Raw genomic sequence first — 25,326 nt, 5'->3', positions numbered from 1 at the left:
GAAAATAACGAAAGTTTCTATCATATCTTGTTCCTCTGGAAGTACAGGGAATACAAATATGATCTGAGGTCTCTCTTCCCTTGAATTCTAAAGGATATTGGCCCAAATCTCTTTTTCCCAGGGTCCTGGTTCTCTTCTTTTCACATACCTGGTTGTTATTATGATCCAAAGACAAAATTCACTCAAAAAATAATACCCTTTCACCAAGTACTGAATGTACCAAAATTTTTTTCAATAACTAGGAAAGGGCACAAAAATTAATGCCATAAATTGGAACACTGTAAATTCACACATGAAACACTCATTTGCTTCGGAGGCCTTCCCCTCATAGTTTGGAGTCTCTCATTGCCCTATTACCTCATATAATTGTCTGTTATCCTTGCTGTTCTCTTTCTCATCATTTTTTCTCATGGAATAGTTAAATATCTTCCTGTGCTACTCATAACCATGATTTTAAGACCCCCACCTCCCACGTCATAGTTCTCCCCCTTAGTTGTTCCAATAATCATGTGGACCCTGCACCCAGAGATTTTGATAGAAATGTCTCAGGTGGAGCCTGGGCATAGGTATTTTTTAAATGGTTCTTGGATAGTTCTTGAACTCAGGGTCTAGTCTAATTTTTTTTCTAGATACTTCCATTTTTAAGTGGACTTGAAGTGCTAGATGGTAAGAAAATAAAACTTCTAACTTCTCATATATGGTTACACCTTTAAAATCTGAAGTCACATTGCTTATTTCACATTTATTTCAATGTTTCAATTATTACCTTATTTTACTTTTTGTTTTTATGCCCATTCTTGATAATATGAATTCTGAAACTTTCTTGAATTTTTATTATGTATTACCCATACACACAATCCAATTGTGTGACTATTCCTCACTTCCTTTTGCTTTTAGTATTGTCTCAGATTTGCCTGTGTGGAAGCTCAATACCAGATACCAACTGCACAGTGCAATTCTACTTATTGCAATAGCCATGGAGTAAGTAATTTCAATTTTCATTTTAGCAAGATGTTCTGAACAATGCTGTAAAACAGTTCAGAGATTTTTAAAAAAATCATTAAAATGATTTTCATGCCGCTTGGCAGAGTCTATAATTTATAGCTTCAATCTTATTTTCTTAAGAAGTCTTGACAAACTATTTATTAGAGAAGATAAAGTAGGATTCTGGATGTATAAAGTGTTTGGTAAATATAAGGAACAGATATGCTATGTGCACTGTGTATTATTATATAACCAAAATGATCTTATTTTCATAGAAAGAAAGTAGAAATTGGTAAACAAATGTCGTTAGAATTTTCTTTCTAGTCTTGCTTGTTGATTCAGAGTCTGGGCTGTTCTGTGAAACCAGCAACTAAGCGATAATTAGTGGCATGTTACTGGTAACTTCAGTATTTGGGTCTGCCTATGGAAAGAGCTGAAGAATTTTTTAAAAAATTGCTTTGTCAGCAGAAGCTAAATATACTTTCTAAAGTATGGACAATTTCAAGAGAAAATTTGTGAAAATTTATTGAATTTGTCTGTTTAAGTTAAATTCTCTGGAATGAATAAATTCTCTGAAATAAATTCTCTGTTAAATAAGTATAGAATATTCATTGGTCTCTATTGAAAACCATCATTGTCCATAAAAAACGATTGTTCTATTTTTTGATTACTGCAGGTTTGCAACAATTTAAATCATTGCCAGTGTGAAAAGGGGTTTGATCCTCCTACATGCCTGGAGAAGAAGGGAGAATTTGGAAGTATAGATGATGGGCACAAGGCTCCTTCTGGTTAGTTTCTTTCAAATTTCATTAATCAAAGATGATATGTACAAGAAAAAATTAAAGTATAGGTTCCAAACTAGGTTACAAAGCAACTGATACCAACAAACATGTTTTTGTTTTATTTGTAAGATTTTTAAAAATCTAAGACAGAAGTGTCTTCTGTACTTTTCATATCAGCAGTGACATGGTTTACTAACAAAATGTGTACCCAGTGTTAGGCAAAAGTAGAAATTCCAGTGCATAAAATTTGACTAGTTAATTTAGATTGTTCCCTTTGGATTGTCTCATACATTTCTGGTTTAAATAGAGTGTGTTAGTATTCATTGTTATATTAATGCCACCAGATTCTTTCAGGTTATCTTTTATTCCTTTTTGCTGCATTGTAAGGACTCCAGTCCAATCTTTTGGACTATCCTCTCTAGAATCTCTCCCCTGGAGCTCCTGAGTAGTATTTGGAGATTAAGCAGCCCTGGATAGGACTGGGGATACCTGGGGGATATTCCCTGGTTGTAGAAGATATTGGAGCCCACCTAGAATAACCTGGAAGCAGAGGCTGTCCACCCTCACCCCCTTTCCTTTTGGGGCAAATAAATACTGAAACTTCTTGGCAGATTTACTTGAAGCTTGGATACTTGGGGGAAGGCATACCTAGGATGACCAACTTTTTACAGAGTTAACACACAGCCATATTAGACTGTATATCAGACCAAAAAAAAAAAAAGGAATAATATTTTAACATGTAACATAATTATACACATATTATTTTCACATAAATATGTGTAAAGTTGATATTTATTTAAAATTACATATTCTGTATTATTGATTTTTTTTTACGTAAATGCTGTTATTTAGGCAAAACAACAATAGAGCTAGTTACCAGTGTCAATTGATGGTCGTTTATACTACAACCAATTAAGCAAATAATTTATATGTGAGCAAAAATGTAACAATATTTTATAATGAAAATATTTTATATCCTTTGAAATAGCTTTTTTAAAGCTGTTTTAAAGACTTTTAAAAAGGTCTTTACTGGATATTTAAATTTTGCAGGCTATCCTATTGTATATTATTAATATTCATAATTGTAAAAATTTTCAAAACAGGAATATAAATATAATATGAAAAATTAAAAGTTTGCCTTATATTTAATAAAGAACAGTGACAGGATGCTTTCTTTCTTTCTCTTTCTTTCTTTCTTTCTTTCTTTCTTTCTTTCTTTCTTTCTCTTCTTTCTTTCACTAAAGAGTCATTGAAGACTACATCAAAAACTAATGATGCTGTATATATTGGTAATTGAACTTAATTTAAATGCAATTTTTTATAATAAAAAAAGGATTCTTTCTGTCCTACGATATGGTCAGATATATTTTTGGCTCTTTCTGTGTCATTTTCCAATTATACTTCTCTGTATTGCTTGCAACCTTTTAGACATCCTTCCTTTAAGCAGCAGCAAAATGGAATAGAGCTAAATGTACAATTCCTTTTGACTTGAAGCTCTGCTTTATCAAGAGGCATTTACTGAATTCAAGTGGACCTATCAGTCCATTGTGATGGCAATCTGCCAAAGATCTCCCACAAAAGCCTTTGAACATGACATACTTGTTTTTTTGTTTTGTGTTTTTTTGTTGTTTTTTGTTTTTAGTAGACACAGCAGGTTTTTAGACTTGTAGAAATTATTTTGCAGCTCTCCAAAAACATTCATTAGCTTTCTTTCTGTAGGTGTCTTCTGGTAGACCAGGTACCTATTAGTTCCTTTGCGTATTTAATTCATCATATAGGCTGCCCATTTAAAAAATGCTCATCATTTTTAAGCACTCTAAAGCACATTTGATGTCCTAAGTTAAATCTCTTTTTCCTAGGGAATGTGGTTGAAAGCATAGAGGTAATTTGCATTTGTGAAATCTAAATTGAATTACAAATAAATTACAATTTTAATAAAGGTACTGTGAAGGTCCTATTTCACTGCTTGCCATTTTCTAGTTACATTTTTTGAGTTCTGAAGCAATCTTATTTCCAAAAATGTGAGTCATAAGTATAGTCAGTTAATTTTTTTCCCTAGGATTCACAGATTATCAAATTGTTTCAGAGAAACAGCATGTAGATTTCTGTTTTTACTACAACTTTTCTATTTTCCTCCTCAATATATTTAAAAATTAAAGAAGTACATTCTTATTGTCCAGCCTTTCAAGAACAAGATTTTATGCCAGGGCAGTATTCTAACACACCTCATAGAGCTGTTAACACCAAGAGCCATCTTGTATGCATCCATGTCTGAGGAAGCCATTGCCTTCCCATTTCATAAAGTTTTAAAAAATCCCATTACCAGCTTCTGTACATTTTGAGAAACTAAAAGTGACTGAAAGCTTTTTCATCAGGAAAGCCCATATATCACAGGTAAGCATATCACACTCCATTCAGTGTTGTGTCCAAAATGTGTAGGATATTTCGCAGGTAAGATCTTTTCCTTTTCTTTGATAAGCTTACAGACTGAATGGGATTTGCAGAAGTTTACATTTGCACTGCCTGCTAAATAGGCAGATCAACAAAGCCTAGTTTGGATTTGAGCAAGATAACAAAATTTTTTTATGTTTTCTGTAATTTCATTAAAATCTGTGTAGAAATTAAGAAACTTATTTTAAACTTCATTTTAAAAATCAAATTACCTAAGATCTGGGGGAATATTTTGCTGCCTTATTCACTTGGTAAGATATGACAGAATCATTGCTACATTTAAAGGGTCAACAGATGTTATAACAATTTTCACATTTTTCTCCCACCGGACATTTTAGTGCAATCTGTGAATCAGGAAATGTAACTTCTCTTGGCTCTGTCGAGCAATGAAGGGAATGAGCGATAGGGCAGTGTGTGCTTGTTCCTATGCTGTGCCAATGCTAATGCTAATTTGCTAGTTATTTTTGTCAGGGCATTGGTGTCTTTTGGGGAGAGAAAAGTTTTTTTGTTTTTTTTTTAACTTGGGAAGCAAAAAAATACAGTTGATTTAAAAATACTTATTTCATCCAAGAAATTTGAGATTCAACCACCAAATATGCTTTCACATCACCACCTCCACCATACTTATTCCAAATTCTTTTTTTTTAAATTAAGATGTAACTGACGTAATAACATTATACTAGTTTCAGGTGTACAATATAATGATTCAATATTTGTATACATTGTGAAATGATTGCTATAAGTCTAGTTAGTATGCATCACAAACATAGTTACAGGTATTTTTTTCTCGTGATGAGAACTTTTAAGGTCTATTCTCTTAGCAACTTTCAAATATGTAATACAGTATTATTTACTATAGTTACCATGCTGTACACGACACTCCTAGGAATTATTTATTTTATAACTGGAAGTTTGTACCTTTGACCCACTTCATCCATTTCACTCAATCCTCCACACCACTGGCAATCATCAATCTATTCTCCAAATCTGTGAGCTTGTCTTTTCTTTTTTTTTTTTTTAGATTCCACATATTAACGAGATCATACAAATATATTGTCTTAGTGTCTTATTTCATTTAGCGTAATGCTCTCAAGATCTGTCCATGCCGTTACAAATGGCAAGATTTCATTCCTTTTTATGGCTGAATAACATTCCATTGTATATAGATATGACCACATTTTCTTTATCCATTCATTCATTGATGGACATTTAGGTTGTGTCCATATCTTGGCTATTGTAAATAATGCTGCAGTGAACATGGGCAGTGCGTATACAGTTTTGGGGTAGTGTTTTCATTTTCTTTGTCTATATACTCGAAAGTGGAATTGCTGGATCATATGGTAGTTCTATTTTTAATTTTTTAACCTCCCCCTCCATACTGTTTCCATAGGGGCTGTGCCACTTTATATTTTTACTAATGGTGCTCAAGGGTTCTCTTTTCTCCATATTCTCACCAATACTTGTTATTTCTTGTCTTTTCAAAAATAGCCATTTTAACGTGTGCAGTTATATGGTTTTCATTTGTATTTCCCTGATGAGTAGTGCTGTTGGGCATCTTTTCATGTACACATTGGCCATTTGAATGTCTTCTTTGGAAAAGTTTCTATTCAGATCTTGTGCCCATTTAAAAATTGGATTATTGGGTTTTTTTGCTAGTGAGTTAGATGAATTCTTAATACATTTTGGATATTAACCCCTCATCAGATATATTATTGGCAAATATTTTCTCTCATTCAGGGGATTACCTTTTAATTTTGTTGATGATTTCCATTGCTATGCAGCTTTTTAGTTTGGTGTAGTCCCACTTGTTTTTGCTTTTGTTGCCTTACTTTTAGTGTCAGATTCAAAAAATTATCACCAAGATCAATATCAAGGAGCTTACCACCTATGTTTTCTTCTTGGAGTTTTATGGTTTCAGGTATATTCAAGTTTTTAAAACATTTTAAGTTAATATTTGTTTATCATATAAAATAGTCCAGTTTTATTCTTTAGCATGTGAATATCCAGTTTTTTCAGTGCCACTTATTTACGAAACTGTCTTTTCCCCCATTTTGCACTCTTGGCTCCTTTGTTGTAAATTAATTGACCATATATGTATGGGTTTATTTCTGCATCCAAATTATTTTCATCATATTGTATATTATGCTCTGTTTATTTATTTCTTCAATCCAGTTTATGTGTCCTTCCATCTGTCATTAAAAAAAGTCATTTAGACTTCACGATCCATGATGTCTGGGTCATACTGGTGTTAGTATTGTAATCATTATCATTATCCGAGCTCTTAGGAAACACGATTACAATATTGACAATATGAAAAATTAAATTAGCACTCTGTTGACATAAAGCACAACAGTTAATCCAAAGACTAAGGCAAAGATGGACTATTAAGGATTTCAATCCCCTCAGGTTGTACACTTAAGTCACATCACTCAGAATGAATCACAAATTGCAATTGTTGACATCAGCAGTCAGTTAAAAACAGAAACTATGGAAGGCAGATAATTTATACTTTATTCATTTGACACCAAACAATGTTGCTTTTAATCCCTATTTTTTCAGCTTCCATGTGGATTTTCTTCTTTTGCTTCAACCCTCCTAACCAGTTGCCATAACTCAGAAAATTTCCCATCTCAGGAGTGGATATTTCAGTATTTGAGACTTTGCATATGACCACTTGAAGCATCTGAGGCACATGTTCATGTTTGGTTCCCTAAGTCACTCTGGGTCCTGATGACAGTGGTGGTGCCTGAGCCTGGGATCAGGGGACTCTTTCAATCCAGTTAAATTTCAATCCAGTAAATTTCATTTACTCAACTGCCATAGATTCTGTCTTTATCCTTGTATTCTGGGGTCTGTAGGTCTACTCTGAAAGCCCTGGGCTAGTATGCCATCTGGCTGCATGCATTTTCTGTCCCCAAATTGTCCCTTCTGGGGCCCTGAACCCAGACAAAGATGAGCCCTGGACTCAATGTGGGGGAAGCCCTTGTGATGTCAAATGCATTTTGGTGTATAAAGACGAGAGGCAAGGTGATCTTAAGGAACATAGTTTCTTTAATACCCTTATTCTATTTATTTTGTATATCACTGGCTTACCTTAACAAAATATGGCTTGGAAAAAAGTAAAATTATGGAATTTATGATGGCTTTATTTGCAGCCAATACATTATCAACTTGTGTTAATATTTCATGAAAATTCTAAAGAATGTATAACCATTTTACAGCATTACTTATATAGATATAACTACATAAATATACAATGCACATAATTGAATATATATGTGTGTTTGTGTGTCTGAGTTACTTGTTGTTTGCATATTCTAGAATCTAAATTCTCCTTTACTTTTGTCTACTTGTCTACTTAATATATAAAATAATAAAGAGTATATTTTAATTTCACATTAACATTTTTCTTTCAAAAATGTTTATGTAATCCTAACTCAAGAAATTACCACTAATAATATTATACATTCTTGTTGACTTTCAGGAGTTGTTATCAACCTTTTTAATCATGACAAGCTAGTAGTAAAAAGAAATCCATTTGCATCTCTTTAATTTCATGAAGCTTCCCATTTACCTATGGTTATGGGAAATTTATAATTCTGCTGTGTATTGCTCTTTCATCACACTTGGAGATCTATTTTACTGATATTTTTGACCCTTTCTAACATATACACATATTTACATATGTATGTTTACTTGTAAAATACTACATAACTTAAAATTTACCATTTTAACCATTTTTAAGTCTGTAATTTAGGGACATTAAGTCCATTGTTGTGCAACCACCATCCATCTCCAGAACTCTTCATCTTGAGGAGCTAAAGTGTAAACTCATTAAATGATAACTTCCCACTCCCTTCTCCGCTAGCTCCTGGCAGCCACCATTCTACTTTCTGTGTCTTTGAATTTCACTACTTCTGAGACCCCACATAAGTGGAATCATACAGTATTTTTCATGTTGTATCTGGCTTATTTTACTTAGCACAATGTCCTCAAAGTTCATGTTGGAAGATGTGTCATAATTCCTTTAAATTTTTTTTAAATTTTATTTATTTGAGAGAGAGAGAGAGCAGGAGCAGAGGCAAGTAGCAGAGGGAGAAGCAGAGTCCCTGCTGAGCAGGAAGCAGGATGAGGGGCTTGATCCCAGGACCCTGAGATCATGACCCAAGCTGAAGGCTGATGCTTAACTGATTGAGCCACCCAGGCACCATAATTCCCTTTCTTTTTAAGGCTGATAATATTCCGTTACATGTATGTACCACATTTTGCTTATCCATTCATCTTTCAATGGACAATAGGGTTACTTCCAAGTTTTAGTGATTGTGAATAGTGCTGCTATGAACATAGGTGTATAAGTATCTGTTTGAGTCCATGCTTTCAATTATCTGGGGCATATACCTAGATGTGGAATTGTTAGATAATATGATAATTCAATGTTTAATTTTTTTGAAGAATCTCCATACTGTTTTGCACAGAGGATGCTTTATTTTACATTCCCACCAACAGTACACAAGGCTTCCAGTTTCTCCACACCCTCACCAAAACTTATTATTTTCTGATTTGCAAATAGTAGTCATTCTGATGGGTGTAAGCTGATAACTCATTGTGGTTTTGATCTCTCTATAAGTATAGAATGATCTTTGGATCAGAAATTACCTTTTTCATTTTTAAGAGTATCATTTTGTTGAAAATTGTTATCAGAAGGTCTTTCTGTTATAGTGTTTTTTAATTTGTTACTTTTTACGTATAGGAAGCCTACAGATTTTTGTACATACATTTTAGCAATGGGTTATCACTATTTTCAAAAGTCTTTTAGTTTTTAAGGCAGTTAACTGATGTAACTGCAATTAATAATAATTTTGCCACATCTTTTTAATAATAATAATTTCTTTCCTTCCTCTTCTTTAGTTAATCTCCACCCCATCTCATAATTGCCCTGGGTAATCCATTCAGAATAAAAGGAAATAATCACAAAAGATTATTTTACCATTATTTTATTCCTAGGGAAACTTCCAATATTTTATCATGAAAAGGACTCTGCTTTTGATTCAATGTTTATCTTATTGAGAAAATAACATCTCTTCCAATTGTATTTCAAGTCAGGAATGATAATTAGGAAGTGAATGTTTCTGGGAAGGAAAGTTTTAATAGGAGTTCCACGGCTATTTCTCCTTTAAGGAATGCACTGGGGAATAAATAACCTCATCTATATTTTCATGAAAATACACTGTATTCATCTGCTTGAGCTATCATAACAAAAAGGCCACAAACTGGGTGTCTCAAACAATAGAAATTCATTTTCTCACAGTTGATGAAGCTAGAAATCTATGATCAGTGTGCTGGCAAATTTGTTTTCTGATGAGAACTCTCTTCCTGGCTTGCACGTGGCCGCCACCTTGCTGAGTCCTTGCATGGCCTTTTCTCTGTGCATGTGGAGGGAGAGAACCCTTTGGTCTAACAAATTCCATCAGATTAGGACCTCACCCTTATGACCTCACTTAACCCTAATTACCTCCCAAAGGTCTTCTCTCCAAGTACCATCACACTGAGCATTAGGGCTTCAATTCATCATATGAATTTTGGAAAACAATTCAGTCGATAAAATTCCATCCTATAGTCCTCTCAAATTCATGTCCTCCTCGTATGCAAAATGCAGGTACCCCCACTTCAGCAGCTCCAAAAGTGTTAACCCTTTCTGTCACCAACTCCAAATACAAAGTTTCATCTAAGTATCATGTAATCAGGTATGCATGAGACTCGAGATATGATTTATCCTGAGGCAAAATTCCTTCCAGTTGTGAGCCCATAAAACTGGACCAGTTATGTGCTTCCAAAAAAACAGCAGTGAGACTGGCATAGGATAGACATTCTCATTCTGAAAGAAAGAAATTGAAAAGAAGGATAGGATGACAGATCCCAATGAATATAAAACCTAGCAAGCTAACTTCCATTAGATTTTTAAGTTTCAAGAATATCCCTCTTTGGCTTGATATTCTGTCCTCCAGACCCACTGTAGTGGCAACATCACTGCATAGTCTTCAGTGATATCTACCCCACCCCTTTGGCCCTGCCCGCACAACAATTTGCAGCCTCCATGTCTCATTGCACTGGCCTGGGGCAGCCTAGCTGAAACCAAGGAGGGAAGCTTCTGGGCCTGTGATAGGTGAGAAAACCCTGATGATCTCTGACTCACCTTTGGAGCGTTCTTCTCTTTTCTTGAAGAATGTAGTATATTGGCAGCCAAATGGCTGTACTGTCCCATCCTGTTCCTTGAGGTCCAACCTGGCAGTGTTTCTGCATTTATGATCTCATCTCTATTCCTTGCTTCTGCTGAGATGGCTGCTAAGATGGTTCACTAAGATGCAATAATCTCAATATCAAATGACTTTCCAGCCACACATTAGGCATTCTCTCTAAAACATGTTTGCTCATTTTTTTGCAATGGTCAGGCTGAGAATTCTCCAAGTCTCTAAGTTCTGGTACTTCTCTGATGAACACTTCTTCAACTCATTGATCTGCTCTCAAATTTACTGTAAGCAGTTGGGAGGACCTGGGCTGTACCTTCAACTTTTTGCTTAGAAATCTCCTCAGCTAATTATCCAGGTTCATGGCTCACAGGTTTTATCTTGTGAAGCCCTGAGGCAGTTCTAAGAGGAGCATACTGAGCTGGGATCATGCATGACTATAGCTGGGGGTGGCTCTTCTATCTGTCAGCTTCCCCATTATTTCAACTGGCAGAGAACTGACAGAACAGTATTCTATACCAAATAAAAACGACAAAAACAACATGCCAATAAATTGTGGAGAAAGCAGAGTTTGATATATTATAAACCCAGATAGGTGGCTGGTATGTACAAAGAGGTGGAAATTGAGGTGACACATAGATCAAATGCTCAGGAATGAATACAGATGTCAGCTGAGAATGAATAGAACTGATGAGGAGGGACACCTGGGTGGCTCATTCAGTTAAGCATCAGACTCTTGATCTCAACTCAGGAGATCATACCCTGCATCAGCTCCTCACTCAGTGTGGTGTCTGCTGGAGACTCTTTCGCTCTGCCCTTTCCCCCCATCACTTGCATGCATGCACAAACACACGTGCTCACTCTCTCTAAAATAAATAAATAAATCTTAAAAAAAAAAAGAGAATGGATGAGAAAAATGTGACATTAACATTAGTTGGACAGAAATGGGTCAAAGCCAGCTTTAGCCATGCATTCTACAAAATAATTCTAGAGCCATTTTAACAATTTTCTATTGCTATATATTTGACTAAAGAACTTAGTTAAATAATTAAGTTATTTAATGGCTACTAATTTTTAAATTTTAGAAAAATATTTTAGTAATGTGAGAGAAATTAAATGCCACACCTCCCAGATTTAATTATCATATATAGGTACAATCCCAATACTCTCTGTGGTATACATGTTTGAATTTTGGATAAGCTATATCAGAAAGAAATTGATAAAATCTTTGCTGTTATTAAACACATACTTATGAAAGATTCTCTTCAATCAAATAAATCACTATATGATGTAATGTTGAAAACTCATAGACATCAGTAAAGCACTAGTAACAGTCCATTTTATATGTTAATATTTAATATTTATTATATTTATACTCTATATGAGTGAAATGTTTAGTGTTTGAGAATAATGTTGGTAATGATATCCTCGTCACATTTTTGTTTGGTTAATACAATCTCTAACATAATTTGAAATGGCTATTTTCCATTATAGGTAAAAGCTACTTGAGGGAACAAAATAAGACTCCTTCAAAACACCGATTTCTACTAATTTTCTACATTTCTCTGCCTGTGCTCATCATTACTGCCATTGTTTTAATAAAGCAGAATACAATAAGAGATTTGTGCTACAGAGAGGAAACTGAAAGTGAGAGGTATATATATGTTTACTCTTACTAAATTCAGTGAGTCAAGGGGTGCCTGGGTGACTCAATCATTAAGCGTCTGCCTTCAGCTCAGGTTGTAATCCCAGGGTCCTGGGATCAAGTCCCATATCAGGCTCCCTGCTCAGCGGGGAGCTGCCTTCTCCCTCTCCCACTCCCCCTGCTTGTGTTCCCTCTCTCGCTGTCTCTCTCTGTCAAATAAATAAAATCTTAAATTCAATGTGTCAGTGAAAAAGTACTCATGTTTCATCAGGAATAATCCAACATTGTAGGTAGAACAATATAAGGAGAGGTCTAATGATACATTTCAAGCCAGTTTAATGTCTTCCTTTTTTTTTTTTTCTAGTTTTACTCATTACTAAAACCATTCATTTTACCATTAGAATCACTTGGAGATATGACTGCCAAGAGTATAGTGGCAGCCTCTTAGTCTGCCAACACTGTCTAAATAGTCTTATTAATAGTCTATCGTCCAAAGGCTTCTGAGAGTATATAACATTGCATTTCAAGGCAACTTTCAAAAGACAAATTTTTTAGATACAGATTGTCAGACAACTTTATTAGAACAGCTCTCTCAACTGAAAATGATATTTATGAACCTGCTTCCACAATATTTTCCTAAGTATTGATGCTGCTAGTTTGTAAAGTCATTTCTTAACCAGAAATTACATGTCCAGTTCAAAACACAGGCTAGGAGACAGGAGGCAGCATCAGGAAATGGGAAAGAAATTACATTTAGCCTCAGAAAACCTAGTTTTAACTCCTAAATCTTGCAAGCAGAAACTATGATACCTTGAGCAAGTTATTTAATCTCTATTGTTCTTAAAATTACTCTCTATAACTCTACAAAATGGGAGATAATAATAGCTTTCCAATGTATCATAAATTTTTGGGTATACCAAATCAGTAAGTGAAATCACATTATCTTTAATCAGTCACATAAATATTTAGACATAGTTATTAAGCCCTGTATTCATAATTTATGGTATTTTTCCACAGAAGTATTTACCTCTAGTTAAGTTCCAGGAAATGATAGCAAGAGAAGACACAAATATGTGTTATGAGAGAAAGAAAAAAAAATAGAAATCTATAGAAAAATTAACTTAAATTTTTGACTGCTACTTTAAGGTTTAGGCTTAATTTGACCTGAGGAGTTAGGGGTATCATAGAATCAGAGGGCATGTCTATACAAATGTGGGCCTATAAGTAATTGGATAAATGTAAAATGAAGGTTAGAGAAGCTAATCAACAAAACAAGGTGGATGATGGCATTTCTTCTAATATTAAGCATCCATCTTTAGATGAATGGATAAAGAAGGTGTGGTATATATACACAATGGAATATTACTCAACCATAAAAAGAATGAGATCTTGCCATTTGCAACAACATGAATGAACCTAGAGGGTATAATACTAAGTGAAATAAATCAATCAGAGAAAGACAAATACCATTTGATTTGACTCATATGTGGAATTTAAGAAATAAAACAAAGGAACAAACAATTTTTAAAAAGATAAACAAAAAAGCAGACTCCTAAATACAAAAATGAAATTGGTTGCCAGAAGGGAGGTTGGTGAGGGGGACAGGTGAAAGAGATGAAGGGGATTAAAAGTACACTTACCTTGATGAGCACTGAGTAATGTATAGAATGGTTGAACCATTATATTGTACACCTGAAACTAATATAACACTCACTGCATGTTAATCTACTTCAAGAAAGAAAAGAAAAAACAGTCTGTTTTATTTTGTTGGTAGGAGACATTTTATTTAATGAATCACTGTTTCTTTGAAAAATATTCTTCATTCAAACACTTAGTTGTTCAAGATTTTTAAATTTCTCCACTTAAAATAAATTTTGTCAATTTCACAGATCTGCATCAGAAGAAAGCAGCAGTAGCAGCAAGTTATCCCCCAGTGTAAGGTGAGTGTAGAACAATGTGTTCAGCCATTGTGCATTGTAATTTTTTTTTTCTGGTGCATTGCATGTTTTGATCATTGTTTAGGAGCACTGCAAAATTGCTAATTTGAAACTAAAACATTTGTTCATAATATTCTTTATGTTTTTCACTGTTATAATCTCTCAACCTCTCCTCCCCAACCTACAGTAAAGGAGTGATTTAAGCACATATTTTGTGGGATTTTTGGTTTGAGCATTGGTAAGGAGCACTTATATCTTAATGAAATTTTACTGCCAAATACAAAGAGGACCAATATTATAAGGGATATCTTTTATGCTTATAGTTACACTATTATCTCAGGAAAAAATTACTGTTAGTAAGATAAAGCCTTGGAGTATTCACTCATTTTATTGTCTTAACTCATCTGGGAAAGTAAATTTAGAGATCAGACTATGGAGTAATCAAACAGAAAATTTAATAAAATTATATATTCTTCCTTTATTATCAGTAATTAAAAGCTTCCCTTACCACATAATGGATAGAATATAAAAGGAGATAATATTTTATATAGCATCCCAGGTTATTTTTCAAGTTATATCTTCATCCTTGCAGTACAAAGTTGCATGGTATGATATTCATGTAACAAATGTTGAGACAAATGTCTGAGCTGAGGACATTCCTAATTTTAAGAGAAGCACTATAAATAAAATAAGATAAAAACATAGAGGGAGGCAACATAAGAGACTCTTAACTATAGGGAACAAAGTGAGGGTTAATGGACGGGAGGTGGGTATGGGATTGAGTAATTGGGTGATGGGTATTAAGGAGGGCCCTTGATATAATGAGCACTGGGTGTTATATGCAACTAATGAATCACTAAATTCTACCCCTGAAACTAATAATACACTATATGTTAACGAAAATGAATTTAAATTAAAAAATTAAAAAAAATAAAAGAAGCACTATTAAGTAGGGACAATCACTTTCCTAATCTTATTGTAAAGGCGGACTGTTTTAGGTTCTACAAAAATTAGTCACATTGCTACTCTCAAGGCAAGACAATACTTCAATCCCTTTAATGACAATGAAATGCATATTAGAGGACAGAGAACAATCAAATGGGTTTTTTTCTTTATAATCTCTATCAAAAAAGAATAAGAAGAAATAATTGCACTTGAAGACAGTGGATGAGAAGAAATAATTAAGAAATGAGCAGAAATAAATGAACAGGAAAATAAACAGAAAAATAACAAAAAATGAGCAAAAAGAGATGCTGATTCTTGAAAAGATTAATGCATACAATTAACTAAACCTTCTTTCAAGTAGCATCTTTTTTCATTAAGTTGTAAGTGTATGTAAACTTAGGTTTAAAAAGATATGAGAATAGCTCTATGCTTAACTAATTGGAATGTGTATAATGTATCCTTCCCTAACATTTTTCATTGACAAGCCTTTGTAAACATTATCTGTTGATGATCTGGGGAACAGAAAAAAAAATTAAGCAGTAGTTCAAAATATTTAAAAGAGTAAGTTTATAAAATACCAATATCACGTAATAAAATGATATTTTTTTTAAATCTTTTGGATATTAGAAGAGAAGAGAATACAGGTAATAACTTAGAAATCAATAAATTTATATTATGTTAGTCACCATACAGTACATCCCTAGTTTTTGATGTAAAGTTCCATGATTCATTACTTGTGTATAACACCCAGTGCACCATGCAATACATGCCCTCCTTACTACCCATCACCAGCTTATCCCATTTCCCCACCACCCTCCCCTGTGAAGCCCTCAGTTTGTTTCCCAGAGTCCATAGTCTCTCATGGTTCATTCCCCTTCTGTTTACCCCCCCTTTCTTCTTCCCTTTCTTCTCCTACCGATCTTCCTTCTTCTATGTTCCATAAATGAGTGAAACCATATGATAATTGTCTTTCTCTGCTTGACTTATTTCACTTAGCGTTATCTCCTCCAGTCCCGTCCATGTTGCAGCAAATGTTGAGAAATCGTTCTTTTTGATGGCTGAGTAATATTCCATTGTATATATGGACCACATCTTCTTAATCCAGTCATCTGTTGAAGGGCATCTTGGCTCCTTTCATGATTTAGCTATTGTGGACAGTGCTGCTATGAACATTGGTATAATAAAAAACATATTATTAATTAAAGAAAAAGAATCTCAACAATTATAGATTGGCTTATTATGTTGAGGGAATCATGTTTTTCAACATCTTCCTTTGTAGATATTCACCAATTTTTTGTATTCCAATTCTATAAAATATAATTTTTAATTCAAGTATCTATAATATTGCTGAGTCTTTTCAGTATATTATTTCTAATCTTACAACAGGTCATTTGGAGTTAGGAGTTAAAAATATTGTGTAGCTGATTTTCTTATAATTTTCTAGTGAAAACCTGTGTGACAAGGGATTTGTGTGGTATGTTAAGAATGTTTAAATGTTTCTGAAATTACTGAGTTGGAAGATGCTTGGGTAAGAAAGATGCATTGGGAAGGCTTTTGTATTCTTATATTTATATGACAAGAGAAAACTTTTAGGTTTTGGGGAACTTTACTAGGTTTCTGTGTTAACTGCTTGCATTAAAATTTTTCTCCCATGTGAAAGAATATAAATAAATTTTGGTTCCTAGGTTTAAAAAAAATCAATAAATTTAAATTTTTAGGTAGAACATATGCATTCTTCCAAAAACACATCTTTCCATCTTTCCCAAAATAGAATAGAGAGAAATTGAAAATATGAATAAGTCTTCCATTAAAGATCTGGACACAGTCATTTAAAACTTTCTCACAATGTTAATACTTGGACATACTGTTTTCATGGCATGCATCAGGAACAAAAGAGCCAAGACCAATTAAGCCAGCACTTGCTCAATCACATCATCTTATATTGCATTGAACAAACAAGTCACAGTACCAAACTCAACATCAGTGAGTGGATGTGTGTGATGTACTCCACCCACTCTAATAGGAGATACTAAAAAGTCACATGGCAAAAAATATGAATGAATAATCATATACCAGGAAAAGAGTCAAGATTTGGGAAAGTAATTCAAATCATTACATCTTCCAAATATTTAAAAAAAGAAGTAATACTTATCTTACACATACTCATCTGGAAAATAAAAAGAAGAAGCATTTCCTAAGTTTTCCTATGTGGCTAAGTCTAACTCTATTTTTTTTAAAATTTAAATTCAATGAGCCAAGGAATAGTATATCACTAATTTTTGATAATGTTCAATGACTCATTATTGATATGCAAGATATCAACTCAGTTGAGTATATCTAGTCTAACTTAACACCAAAACTTGGCAAAGGCAATATTAGAAAGGAAAATTACAGATCAATTTCTGATTAAAGATGCAACAGTTTTAAACAAAACATTTCTAACCAAATCTAGTTAGCATTGTAAAAGATAAATAAATACCCACGGAGGGGAAGGGTGATCTAGGAATGAAAGGTCTGTTTAAAATTAGAAAGCCAATATAATGTAATTCACCATATTAAGAGAAAATGAGAGAAATTATGTGATAATGGCTATAGATGAAGGAAAAAATGTCCTTTCACTATAAAAATTCCCACTTAACTAATGGTAAAAGAAAGTTACCGTAATGTGATAAAGGAAATTTGAAACAAGAAAATATATAGCAAATATTCCAGTTAATGATGAAATCGTGACTGTTTCTTCCTGAGATCAGGAACATATTCATTTCACAATTGTAAAATAATCCTTTTTAACATTGTATGGATGATCTGAGCCAGGAAAATAAGATAAGAAAAAAAAAGTAGAAAGATTGGAAATGAAGAATGAATGATGTCATTGTCTGTAGATGATATGGCTGTGTACATAGAAAATTCTAAGAAATTACAAACCAATCAGAATTAATAAATGAATGTAAGGTGCCTGGATACAAGGCCAATATATAATCTATTTTAACTTCATACATATATAAGCAAAAAACAATTAGAGATAGGCCGGTGATGGGTATTAAGGAAGGCACATATTGCATGGTGCACTGGGTGTTATAGGCAAATAATGAATCATGGAACATTACATCAAAAACTAAGGATATACTGTATGGTGACTAACATAACAAAATAAAAATTATTATAAGAAAAAAGAAAGAAAATGACAATTGAAAAATATCACTCTGTGTGTGTGTGTGTGTGTGTGTGTGTGTGTGTGTGTGTGTGTGTGAAAGAGAGAGAAAGAGGGACAGACAGACAGAAACATAATGGTTTTGGGAGTAGAATTAGGTGATTCATCACTTGCATATAACACCCGCTGCTCATCATAACAAGTCCTCTCCGTAATATCCATCACCCATTTAAGCCCATTCCCCATCCACCTGCCTCCATCAACCCTCAGTTTGTTCTCTATCTTTTAGAGTCTCTTATGGGGGTGTCTGGGTCTCAGTTGGTTAAGTGCCTGCCTTCATCTGGGATCATGACCTCAGGTTCCTGGACCAAGTCCCGCATCAGGCTCCCTGCGCAGTGGGGAGTCTGCTTCTCCCTCTCCTTCTGCCCCTCCTCCCACTCATGCTTTCTCTCTCTCTCTCTCTCAAATAAATAAATGAAATATTTAAAACAAAAAAAGAACCTCTTATGTTTTGTTTCCCTCTTTCCTTTCCCCCCCTTCCCAAATATTCATCTGTTTTGCTTCTTAAATTCCACATGTGAGTAAAATCATATGGTATTAGGCTTTTTCTGACTGACTTATTTTGCTTAGCATAATACACTCCAGCTCCATCAACCTCATTGCCAATGACAAGATTTCATTCCTTTTTTTATGGCTGAGTAATATTCCATTGAATATATATACTACATCTTTATCCATTCATCAGTTGATGGACACGGGCTCTTTCCGTAGTTTGGCTATTGTTGATAATGCTGCTATGAACATCAAGATGCATGTACCCCTTCAAATCTGTATTTTTGTATCCTTTGGGAAAATACCAAGTAGTACAAAAGCTGGGTCATAGGGTAGTTCTATTTTTACTTTTTGAGGAACCTCTATACTGTTTTCCAGAGTGGCTGCACCAGTACATTACTTTTAACCCATGTCTTCATTTCAAGGAAAGGACAGTTCTTTACATTGAATACTTTTACCTTTATTTTTTAAAAGATTTTATTTATTTGAGAGAGAGAGAGAGACAGAAAGACAGGGAGAGAGAGAGAGAGAGAGAGAGAATGAGCCAGGGGGAGGGGCAAAGGGGGAGGGAGAAGAAGACTCCCCACTGAGCAGGGAGCCCAATGTGGGGCTCAATCCCAGGACTCCAAAATCATGACCTGAGCTAAAGGCAGACACTTAACCAACTGAGCCACCCAGGAACCCCTCTTTTGTGTTTTCTAAATAGAGTATCATGTCATCAGCAAATAATGAACATTTGACTTCTTCCTTGCCAATTTGGATACCTTTTATTTCGTTTCTCTTGTCTGATTGCTGAGGCTAAGACTTCCAGTACTATGTTAAATAGTAATGATGAGAGTGGACATCCCTGTCTTGTTCCTGATGGTAGAGGAAAAGCTGTCAGTTTTTCCTCATTGAGGATGATATTAGCTGCGGGTCTTTCATATATGGCCTTTATGATGTTGAGGTATGTTCCCTCCATACTTACTTTGTTGAAGGTTTTTATCAAGAATGGATGTTGGATTTTGTTAAATGCTTTTTTTGCATCTATTGAGAGGATCATATTGTTCTTATCCTTTCTTTTATTCATGCGGTGTGGTATATCATGTTGATTGATTTACAAATATTGAACCAGCCCTGCAGCCCAAGAGTAAGTGCCACTTGATCGTGATGATTAATTCTTTTAATGTACTGTTGGAGTTGATTTGCTAGTATCTTATTGAGAATTTTTGCATCCTTGTTCATCAGGGATATTGGCCAGGGATAGTCTCCTTTTTTGGGGGGGGGGGTCTTTGTCTGGTTTTGGAAGCAAGGTAATGCTGACCTTGTAGAATAAGTTTGGAAGTTTTCCTTCCATTTCTATTTTTTGGAACATTTTGAGAAGTATATGTATTAACTCTGGTAGAATTCCCCCATGAAGCCTGTGGCCCTGGACTTCTATTTGCTGGGAGATTTTTGAATACTGATTCAATTTCTTAAGCCAAGGTTTTTCAGAGTCAATGCACACATACAAATTAACCATATCAGAAAAGACTGATACCTTGTCTTCACTAAAATTAAGAAGTTTTAGAGTGAGGTCAGTCAGCAGAAGAGGAAGCCCTGGGCCCTCTTTACTCCACAGGGACACCAATTCAACAATTCATGTACAAATTCCCTCTATAAGAAATCCAGAAACTAGGTAAGGAGTTCTTGAATCCCAATGATTGCAAATGTACTGATATCAGAGGCAGTATGGGAATTAAGACACCTTTCCATAATCCAAGCCCCTCACATAATGACATATGACCAGGAGGCAACCTCCCAGCTCCTAGCTTTCTGGGAAGGGAAAGAGGTAGATCAGTATATCCAATGCCCAAACTTGTCCAGGGGCTACCCACAGGACTGGCTTCCATCTAGCCTGTCTTGGAGTTCTGTTGGGACCTGGCATAATATAGCTGACTTATGCCAGTGAGAGAGAGATGGTGGTTTGGGCTGGCAGTTGTCATAGCCCCATAGCTTCTCTTCCGGGCTCAGTACAGAATGAGTGGATTAAAAAATCCCAGCTTTTCCCTGGATAGGGTAAGCGATCTACCATTCCTCTAACGCCCAAATTTTTCTGAAGGCTGCACAAAGGACTGACTTCAGTCTAACTTGTCTTGGAATGCTGGTAGGACCTGGCACAAATTGGCCATCGGAAGGTCAGTGAGAATAGAGATGTCAGTTTGATCTAGCATGCAACTAGTCACTATAGTTGGGTAGAGGTACACTGGAAAAATAGACATTAAGTCAAAACCCGTCATAAGAAACAAAATCATATACATTATTTACATTATATGATGACAAAAAGGATTAATTCACCAAAAATATTAATAATTATAAGCATATATACACCCAACATCAGAGCACCTAAATATATAAAGCAAATATTGACAGAACTGAGTGGAGAAAGCAATAGACAGGAATACAATAAAAGTAGGAGACTGCAGTGCCTCACTTTTTTTTAAAATTAAGACAATATATTATTTGTTGCAGGGGTAGATGTCTGTGATTCATAAGTACACAATTCACAGTGCTCACCATAGCACATACCCTCCCCAGTGTCCATCACCCAGCCACCCCATCCCACCCACCCCCTCCATTCCAGCAACCCTCAGTTTGTTTCCTGATATTAAGTTTCTCTTATGGTTTGTCTCCCTCTCTGGTTTCATCTTGTTTCATTTTTTCCTCTCTTTCCCTATGATCCTCTGCCTTGTTTCTCAAATTCCACATATCAGTGAGATCATGTGATAAGTGTCTTTCTCTGATTGACTTACTTCGTTTAGAATAATAGCCTCTAGTTCCACCCATGTCATTGCAAATGGCAAGATTTCATTTTCTGATGGCTGCATAATATTCCATTGTACATATATACACCACATCTTCTTTACCCATTCATCTGTCAATGGACATCTAGGCTCCTTCCATAGTTTGGCTATTGTGGACATTGCTGCTATAAACATTGGGGTGCAGGTGCCCCTTCGGATGACTACATTTGTATCTTTGGGGTAAATACCCAGTAGCGCAATTGCTGAGTCTTAGGGTAGCTCTATTTTCAACTTTTTGAGGAACCTCTATACTGTTTTCCAGAGTGGCTGCACCAGCTTGCATTCCCACCAACAGTGTAAGAGGGTTCCCCTTTCTCTGCATCCTCGCCAACATCTGTCGTTTCTTGACTTGTTAATTTTAGCTATCGTGATTGGTGTGAGGTGGTATCTCTTTGTGGTTTGGATTTGTATTTCCCTGATGCCAAGTGATGTTGAGCACTTTTTCATGTGTCTGTTGGCCATTTGGATGTCTTCTTTGCAGAAATGTCTGTTCATGTCTTCTGCCCATTTTTTGTTTGAATTATTTGTTCCTTGGGTGTTGAGTTTGATAAGTTCTTTATAGATTTTGGATACTAGCCCTTTATCTGATATGTCATTTGCAAATACCTTCGCCCATTCTGTCAGTTGTCTTTTGGTTTTGATGACTGTTTCCTTTGCTGTGCAAAATGTGCAAAAGCTTTTTATCTTAATGAAGTCCCAAGAGTTCATTTTTGCCCTTGCTTCCCTTGCCTTTGGTGATGTGTCTAGGAAGAAGTTGCTACAGCTGGGGTCAAAGAGGTTGCTAACTGTGTTCTCCTCAAGGATTTTGATGGATTCGTGTCTCACATGTAGGTCTTTCATCCATTTTGAGTCTATTTTTGTGTATAAGAAAATGGTCCGGTTTCATTCTTCTGCATGTGGTTGTCTAATTTTCCCAACACCATTTGTTGAAGAGACTGTCTTTTTTCCCTTGGACATTCTTTTCTGCTTTGTCAAAGATTAGTTGACCATAGAGTTGAGGGTCCATTTCTGGGCTCTCTATTCTGTTCCATTGATCTATGTGTCTGTTTTTGTGCCAGTACCATACTGTCTTGATGATTACAGCTTTGTAATAGAGATTGAAGCCCAGAAATGTGATGCCATTCTTTTTCTTGCTTTTCTTTTTCAACATTCCTCTGGCTATTCGGGGTCACTTCTAGTTCCATACAAATTTTAGGATTATTTGTTCCATTTCTATAAAAAAGTTGATGGTATTTTGATAGGGAACATATTCAATGTATAGATTGCTCTAGGTAACAGACATTTTCATAATATTTGTTCTTTCAATCCATGAGCATGGAATGTTTTTCCATTTCCTTGTGTCTTCCTCAATTTCTTTCATGAGTATTCTATAGTTTTCTGTGTACATATCCTTTGCCTCTTTGGTTAGATTTATTCCTAGGTATCTTATGGTTTTGGGTGCAGTTGTAAATGGGATCGACTCTTTAATTTCCCTTTCTTCTGTCTTGTTGTTGGTTATAGAAATGCAACTGATTTTTGTGCATTAATTTTATATCCTGCCACTTTACTGAATTCCTGTATGAGTTCTAGCAGTTTTGGGGTGGAGTCTTTTGGGTTTTCCACATCAAATTTCATATCATCTGCAAAAAGTGAGAGATTGACTTCTCCTTTGCTGATTAGATGCCTTTTATTTCTTTTTGTTGTTTGATTGCTGAGGCTAGGACTTCTAGTACTATGTTGAATAGCAGTGGTGATAGTGGACATCCCTGCTGTGTTCCTGACCTTAGGGGAAAAGTTCTTAGTTTTTCCCCATTGAGACTGATATTCTCTGTGGGTTTTTCATAGATGGATTTTATGATATTGAGGTATGTACTTTCTATCCCTCCACTGAAGGGTTTTAATCAAGAAAGAGTGCCATGCTTTGTCAAATGCTTTTTCTGCATCTATTGAGAGTATCATATGGTTCCTCTTCTTTCTTTCATTAATGTAATGTATTGCATAGATTAATTTGTGGATGTTGAACAAGCCTTGCAGCAGGAATAAATCCCACTTGGTCATGGTGACTCATCCTTTTAATGTACTGTTGGATCCTATTGGCTAGTATTTTGTTGAGAAATTTTTTTAAAGATTTTATTTATTTATTTGACAGAGATAGAGACAGCTTGCGAGAGAGGGAACACAGGCAGGGGGAGTGTGAGAGGAAGAATCAGGCTCATAGCAGGGGAGCCTGATGTGGGGCTCGATCCTATAACGCCGGGATCACGCCCTGAGCTGAAGGCAGACGGTTAACGACTGTGCCACCCAGGCGCCCCTGTTGAGAATTTTGCATTCATGTTCATCAGGGATATTGGTCTGCAATTCTCTTTTTTGATGGGGTCTTTGCCTGGTTTTGGAATCAAGGTAATGCTGGCCTCATAGAATGAGTTTGGAAGTTTTCCTTCCATTTCTATATTTTGGAACAGTTTCAGAAGAATAGTTATTAATTCTTTAGATGGGAAGCCATCTGGCCCTAGGCTCATGTTTCTTGTGAGATTTTTGATCACTCCTTCAAATTCCTTGATGGTTATGGGTCTGTTCAGGTTTTCCATTTCTTCCTGGTTCAGTTTTGGTAGTTTATACATCTCTAGGGATGCATCCGTTTCTTCCAGATTGCCTAATTTGTTGGCATATAGTTGCTCATAATATGTTTTTATAATTGTTTGTATTTCTTTATTGTTGGTTATGATCTCTCCCCTTTTACTTATGATTTTACTTATTTGGGTCCTTTCTCTTTTCTTTTTGATAAGTCTGGCCAGGGGCTTATCAATTTTATTAATTCTTTAAAAGAACCAACTCCTAGCTTCTTTGATCTGTTCTGCTGATCTTTTGGTTTCTATTTCATTGATTTCTGCTCTGACCTTTATTATTTCTCTTCTCCTGCTGGGTTTAGGCTTTATTTGCTGTTCTTTCTCCAGCTCCTTTAGGTGTAGGGTTAGGTTGTGTATTTGAGACCTTTCTTGTTTCTTGAGAAAGGCTTGTATTGCTATAGACTTTCCTCTAAGGATCGCCTTTTCTGCATCCCAAAGATTGTGAATGGTTGTGTTTTCAGTTTCTTTTGTTTTCATGAATTTTTAAAATTCTTCTTTAGCTTCCTGGTTGACCCATTCATTCTTTAGTAGGATGCTCTTTAGCCTCCATGTATTGGAGTTCTTTCCAACTTTCCTCTTGTGATTGAGTTTGAACTTCAAGGCATTGTGGTCTGAAAATATGCAGGGAATGATCCCAATCTTTTGGTACTGGTTGAGACCTGATTTGTGACCCAGGATGTGATCTATTCTGGGGAATATTCCATGTACACTGGAAAAGAATGTATATTCTGTTCCTCTGGGATGGAATGTTCCGAATATATCTGTGAAGTTCATCTGGTCCAGTGCATCATTTAAAGCCTTTATTTCCTTTTTGATCTTTTGCTTAGATGATCTGTCCACTTCAGTGAGGGGGGTATTTAAGTCCCCTACTATTATTGTATCATTGTTGATTTTTTTATTTTGTTATTAATTGGCTTATATAATTGGCTGCTCCATGTTAGGGGCATAAATATTTACAATTGTTAGATCTTCTTGTTGTTAGACCCTTTAAGCATGATATAGTATCCTTCCTCATCTCTTATTATAGTCTTTGGTTTAAAATCTAATTTGTCTGATATAAGGATTGCCACTCAGCTTTCTTTTGATGTCCATTAGCATGGTAAATGGTTTTCCACCCCCTCACTTTTAATCTGGAGGTGTCTTTGGATCTAAAATGAGTCTCTTGCAGATAGCATATCGATGGGTCTTTTTTTTTTTTTTTTTTTT

At 35.1% G+C, this 25,326-nt stretch overlaps 1 protein-coding gene across 1 annotated transcript in view; it reads left to right on the top strand.

The window, feature by feature from the left end:
* LOC103659148 (disintegrin and metalloproteinase domain-containing protein 5-like) overlaps nt 1–25,326 on the top strand; it is a 163,794-nt gene that overhangs the window by 109,404 nt on the left and 29,064 nt on the right. The window contains exon 15 of the mRNA XM_040643170.1: nt 1,661–1,772. Within this exon, the coding sequence (XP_040499104.1) occupies nt 1,661–1,772 (112 nt within the window). The remainder of the gene's footprint in view (nt 1–1,660; nt 1,773–25,326) is intronic.

This window comes from Ursus maritimus, unplaced genomic scaffold (genome assembly GCF_017311325.1).
Source record: "Ursus maritimus isolate PB19 unplaced genomic scaffold, ASM1731132v1 scaffold_28, whole genome shotgun sequence".
NCBI lineage: Eukaryota > Metazoa > Chordata > Mammalia > Carnivora > Ursidae > Ursus > Ursus maritimus.
Note: the sequence above shows the minus strand (reverse complement) of the source record. Positions and strands in the feature narration are given on the sequence as shown.